Here is a 6,294-nt window from a genome sequence, read left to right as displayed (position 1 = left end):
TCCTTTTATAGTTTCACTTATGCCGTGATCGTCTTTACCAAGGGCTGAATTCTCCTGAGCCATTGCCCAGCATCTTAAATGATGAGGTCCACATCCTGTCTGAGCAGCGGCCCGACGCTAGGGTTGAATTACTATTGAATAAGCAGCAATGAAATCTTTATCAAAATAATCAGGAGTTCCCAAAACCACAAATAACAACAACGGGACTCAAGTTGTACTAAATCAGCAAAGACCATTGATAAAATAAGAGACTGAGTCACTTTCTTCTACAATCTCTCTCTCTCTCTTGCAAAGTCTACTCGGCTATTTTCTTGCACCGCCCGGGGGAGGGCAGGTGAAGGGAAGGAAGGGCATTGCTCAGAAAGTAAAAAAAAAAAAAAAAAAAATTGACATCACTGAAGTCACATGATTGGCAAGAACCAATTAAGATGGGCTGTGGAAAGGGGAACAGTTAAATTTGTAATTTGGGTTGTGTGAAAACTTCTTTGGGCCTCATAAACAACCACAGAACCACAAGTTGGGTAGCCTGGCAGTGTCAGAAGTCTGAGCCCGGCATAGTGGTCAGCAAGCAGGACGAATCACACTGACTGCAAACCACAGGGTTTCGCAGAGTTCTGATGATCTCCATCCCACAGCCAAGACGCCGCTTTTTTTTTTTTTTTTTTTAATCTTTACCAATTTGAATATTTGTCTTCGCAAAGGTACATTTTTTTTCATAAGGCTCGGGGAGCCCCAGAGGCGTCGAGGGGGGAGAAAAGGAGCTGTAGGAAACCATGGTTGGGGGTGAGGTTAAAACAGTGACCTTTCTTGGGTTTTCGTTCTTAAGGTAAAAGAAATCATTGAATCCCCCGCCTTCAGAAGAGGGTACCTTTTCAGGAGGAAGCGATGGCTTCAGACAGCATATTTGAGTCATTTCCTTCATACCCACAGTGCTTCATGAGAGGTGAGTACACTCTGGGCTTTTAATATCTACTTTTGCTCAGCTTTGCTGATAATGAGGTGGCAGCCTATTGTAACTTGGTGCAGAGAGAGCCCCTGCCGGTTCCCTGTCTGTTTGGTAGGAGGAATTCAGACTCGGGCATATGATTTCAAGACTATTGGATTACTTATTCATCAGATGGCCACTCTTCAGAAATGTTTTCATAAGTACTTAGTTAAGCTGTTGAAGGGTTCAGTCGGTGGGTGAGAACTTTGTCAAGTGCAAGTAAGTTGGGCTGCTCCTGATTAAAATCCTAGAGATTAGAAAGTTTGCAGGAAGCTTTCTGGGTTTTCTTCGGTTGCCCCTTGCCTGGGATGACTGGGGCTGAGTTGCCCTGCGCTGGGCATGTAGTATGCCCCGCATGCCAGCCTGTCCCGGGCTTTAGTGGGCTCATGCCCGGTCAGCCAGGAGGGCCGGTGCCAGCGGAGGGCAGAGGCGGAGGTAGGCTCACAGCCCGGGCGGGAACAGCAGGGACAAAGTAGCAAGTCAGTTGTCTCCAAAAGGCAGAGAGAACAGGAGCTGGGCAGACTTGTGTAGGTTGAAAGCCCTAGGATGGGGCCATGCTGGGTTGTTCCTTGCAGCCTCAGTGCAAAGAGGCAGCCGGCTTCTTCTGAGAGAGAAAGAAAGCAAAGAGTACAGAGGTTTCTCTCGCCAAGAGCAATGAAAAAGTTGCCTAAGTCAAGCGTTTGTGGCAGCTGAAGTCATTAGATTACCCGTTTCCTAATAGGAGCAGCTACTGTGGGATACCTGTCTGCATTTTTGCAACCAGCCTCTTGAAATACACAGAGCTGTGGTTGAGCTCTGACTGTATGAGTACGTGTTTGTGCATGTGCGTTCTGTGTATCTTTGCTGGGAATATAAACCAACACAAATAATAACATGGAAATGTCACGGAGGCATTGCCGTGCGCCGGGGCAAGCACTTTGACCGGTGCCCGCGGAGTGTGGCTTGATGGTTTGGCAGAGCTGGGATGGAGTGGGATGGATGGGATGGGGAAATAATTAATTTTCTGGCTACAGACTCTCGCGCGCACCCAAATAGTATCTGTGACTCATTATTTATTCATCAAGCCAAGTGAGCCGAAGAATGCGGAGGGCTGCCAGGCACTTTGTCACAACAAACGCTATTGTGGATGTCACAGAGCTTCTGTGTTTCCGGGTCTCTGAAATTTAAACACTTGACAAAGATGTGTGTGTGTGTGTGTGTGTGTGTGTGTGTGTTGGGGGACAGTAGGATTTCAGATGGAGAAGAAAGCAAGTCATTAACGGATTCAAAGCTTCAAATTAAAGGGTTTTCAAGTGCTTCTTTACTGGCAGCTGAGGACATTTTAGTGAAGTTGAATCATGCGATGCGTATGAGTCACACATCCTCACGGCGATGGGCCGAAACGCCGGCCGCTGTTGAGAAGCTGTGGACGACTCTCGCTGCATTTCCTCTAGGCCGCTAACAAGCAAGGAAGCAATATTTGTAGAATAACAGAAAAAAAAAAAAGATCTTCCTGCCTCGACTCCGCTTTCAATACCCCCTCCAGACGATGATTGTTTCCTATTCTATCAACTCAGGAAGGCAGATTCAGGAAATTTTTCAACATCCCACTGGGTAATAGATTGGATTTCTGTGTGCAGTGCTGGCCTGCCTTCTGTCCTTACTGGTCGGACAGCAGAGATAGTGAGGGGACCCGGTGACCTGCTCAGACGCCGGGAGAGACAGGGAGCTCAGCCTCTAACGCAGCCCCACAGCCGCTGTGTCCCCAGGACAGTCACCAGCCCGCCCCAGGTTAGGAACCGGTGGCAGTTAGCTTTCAAGGGGGCAGTATGGAGCGGACCCCAGGACCCCAACCAAGACCTAGAAGGGCTCGTGGGAAAAGGTCTTTTCACTCCTTCCTCTCAAAAGGAGCTCGGGGCCTCTCATAATCTCTAACTCAAGAATATAATATTGCGATTGAATTTCAGAGAAGCAAAGTGAAATCTTGGCCATTTTCACAGCTCACTTTATCTAGGTGATTTGTCAAGCCAAGGGTTGACATTGTCTGCGTTAGCTGTTCACACCACTCATCTGAGCTGGAAAGCTGGCAGAATGTCATGGCATTTGGTACTATGTGGGCAGTGCCTCAGAGTGTGATGCTAGAAGAATCACCCTCCTCTCTAACAAAGTGTCCTCCTCAGGGTCGGTACCCCTGTTTCCCCAGCCCGGCCATCAGCGGCTCCCAGCACTGTGGTCATTTCTCGCTGCCTGTAATTTATAGCGTGTGTGCCCTCCCCGGCTGCAGCTCCGAGCGAGCGGGGAAAACATCTTGTTTTGTTCCTGGGATGGTCCTTTATCAGTGCATGCAATTCTCACAGGAGGAAACCCGTAACTCATTTTTAGCAAGATACCCATGTGGAAATGGAGGGGAAAAAGAAGTGTGGCACCCAGCAAACCATTGTTCCCTTCCGTGTGACAGGCAAGCGAGAGTCTGAGAGCCTGGCATGCAAAACAAGTGTGGTCTACCACAGAGAAGGCCGCTCTGTTTCTGTCCCACTGCACCGGCTTCTCACTGAATGTGCTCAGGCAAGAAGATGAGGTGTGATTGAAATTCCTTGGCATGATCCCACGTGGTTCACGGCGTGAAGTCCCTGCAGGACCCAAACTTGGGTCCCCTGGCGGGGTACCACGTGTGGGCCCTCAGAGCTGCGGTAGGCTTAGAGAGGAAAAGCATCGGCACGTATGTTTTTGCAAAATGCCTCAGGTAGCCTTGTTCTTAGAAGTGGCTTAGTGGTCTATGCAAAGCCTGAATGCTAATATGCCTCCGAGTTCCTAGAACCACAGGTAAAAATCTCGGCGGGGCTGACTCTCCGCTGTCTTCTCGAGGCATCTCTCAAAAGGAATTGCAGGATCCAAGTCGGCACGTGTGAAGTGTGCTTCTCTGTGAGCCTCGGTTTGCTACTTTTTTCAGAGAAATATTTATGAAGGCACTTCTGGCTCTACTGAAGTTTTAAGATCACAGAAAGCCGTCGATTTAACTGCGTATCAGACACCGTGTGAGATCTGTATTAGTTTGCTAGGGCTGCCATAACAAAGTACCACGAACTGAGTGGCTTCAGCCGCAGAAGTGGATTGTCTCATGATTCTGGAGGCCAGAAATCTCATGGCGAATCCTGGTGTAGCTTTGTTTTTTGGAAGGTTTCAAGGTGTCAGGAGGTCGGTTTCTTCTGAGGCTTCTTTCTTTGGCTTGTAGAAGGCCATCTTCTCCGTGTCCTCAGATGGTCTTCCTTTGTATTTACCTATGTCATAATTTCCTCTTCTTACAAGGACACTAGTCATATTGCATTAGAGCACACCCGAAGGACCTCGTTTAATCTTAATTTTCTCTGTAAAAGCCCAATCTCCAAATACAGTCACCTTCCGAAGTACTAGGAGTTAGGACTTCAACGTATGAACTTGGGGAGGACACATTTCAGTCCCTAACAGTGTGTGTTAGCAAATCTGATTCCCTCTGACCCATCAGGAACCTGTGCTTTTCCTAAGTGCCCTCCTGGATGTGGAAGAATCAGACCCCAGCTCCCCCATGTGAGATGCAGCTTTGCATTCTGAAACTGCTCACACATTTTGAAACCGAGGGGAAAAAAAAAGGTGTTAAAATCTATCTAAACTCACAATCATAGCCTTTGCCATTTAGTTCCTTTGCATGCTAAGAAACCTTTGAAAATGACAAGGCAATTTTGAAATGCTTAATCTTTAAAAGAGCAAAAATCAGTCCCCCAAAAGACCCCACCTCCTTGGCTCTGCCTCTTCCCCAGGGATCGACCATGTAATTCCAAACCCTCCCAAGGCACACTCCCCCTTTGGGGGTGGGGGACAGGCCACAGGAGGCCCCGCATCTGCTGACACTCCAAGCGCGGGCACAGAGAGCCACCAAGAGCACAAGCAACTTCAGAAGGAGCCGCTGAGCCAGAACCTAACCAGCAAGAAGACTTGAAGCGCTTTTGGAAGCAAATTCATGGCCGGGAGATTTCTCTCTTCTCTTGAAGTAGATCTGACGTGTGTACTCTGGAAAGCTCTGCCCCTTTACTGAGAAAGAAAGTCACGCTGCGGCAGAGGGAGGCTCCAGGGCCACTGCACTTGCAGAATCTAATGGGGAAGCGCTTGCGGGTGCCGGTCTAGGGGACAGAGCCCAGGAGTTTGTAAAAGCAGCCAGGACCAGAAAGAGAAGGGGCAGGGGCTGAATGAGGGGCAGGCACAGACTTAGTACAATGATGCCCTTTTCTATCTTTTCCATTTTCCTGGCTTTTCCCAAAGAGCAGCTTCTCTCTTGAGCTTTGGTTTCCTCGTGCGTAAAGCGAGGATGGTAGTAGGACCTATGGTTAAAGTACCTGCGTGGACGGAACTAAGCAACCAGTGTGAAGCGCTCAGCACAGTCATAAAAAAAACGGGCAGTTAATGTCAGCCATGGCTACTGATGTTCAGTTTCCTAAGATGACACTCAGTCAAAGCTGTCTACTCTCAGAAAGGAGAGGCCACGATGCCGTGGGGGGACCCCGGGAGAGGCTCCCTGGAGACAGAGTCCCAGGGGTTGGGGAGGAGATGGTGTGGAAGGTTGGAACCAAGAAGAGAGGGAAGGGGGGGTCTAGGTGAGGGTCCCCCCAGGGCAGAGGTGGGGCAGCAGGACCACAGTGGGGTGTGGGAGGTCCACCTCTTCAACACCATGTTACCCTTGTTCTACTTGTAAGTAACCAAAAAGAGGACAGAGGAAGAGCAAGTACTCTTTACGTAACTCCACGGGCTTAGCTTTTCAATATCGAGGCTAATTGGGGCGTGTTGTATTGGAATCTTGACAGAAGTTTCTCCTCCTTGAGGTCCTGGTATCGCTTTAGTCTCCTGAAGGCCCTTCTTAATGAAAAAGCCACTTCGCCGGGTGACCCTCTGCAGGTTCCTGGCTCCATGGTTCTGGTGACATTTCTGACCATGCATTTGTCAAAGCCCAGCAGTGAAGGCACCTCGGGTGCTTGTCGTGTTGGGGGCAGGAGCGGAGGCTTCACAGGAAACTCAGGCGAATTTTCAGTTTCTCAGGTAACTTCCTAGTGACCTAGATGAGTCATTAGACATCTCTGTGTCTCGTTTGAGTTCTGCAAAAGGGGCTAATAATGTTCTAGACAAGCTTGCCTCCGAACGACAGAGTTCCTGTTCGAAATCTTTGAACGTGTCAGAAAGAGGTACCATAAAATGCATCACACATTTTCTTAGTTTAACAACATGAAGCGACTATTTTTTTTTAATTATTTTATTTTCTGGTGGGAAACAGTGATCCTACCATTTCACATGTGGCAAGCATTTTC

General features: G+C 48.6%; 1 protein-coding gene across 2 annotated transcripts in view; it reads left to right on the top strand.

Moving 5' to 3' along the window:
• Positions 1 to 560: 560 nt before the first annotated feature.
• The window catches only part of RUNX1 (RUNX family transcription factor 1), a 239,752-nt gene continuing 234,018 nt past the window's right edge, over positions 561 to 6,294 (top strand). The window contains exons 1-2 of one of the 2 annotated variants that reach the window (XM_036850894.1): positions 561 to 701; positions 827 to 943. In XM_036850894.1, the coding sequence (XP_036706789.1) occupies positions 886 to 943 (58 nt within the window). In that variant the 5' untranslated portion in view covers positions 561 to 701; positions 827 to 885. The remainder of the gene's footprint in view (positions 702 to 826; positions 944 to 6,294) is intronic. The other variant, XM_036850892.1, reaches the window with a different exon arrangement.

The sequence above is a fragment of the Balaenoptera musculus genome, chromosome 4, assembly GCF_009873245.2.
Source record: "Balaenoptera musculus isolate JJ_BM4_2016_0621 chromosome 4, mBalMus1.pri.v3, whole genome shotgun sequence".
Lineage (NCBI taxonomy): Eukaryota > Metazoa > Chordata > Mammalia > Artiodactyla > Balaenopteridae > Balaenoptera > Balaenoptera musculus.
This window is presented reverse-complemented; position numbering and strand designations above follow the sequence as displayed.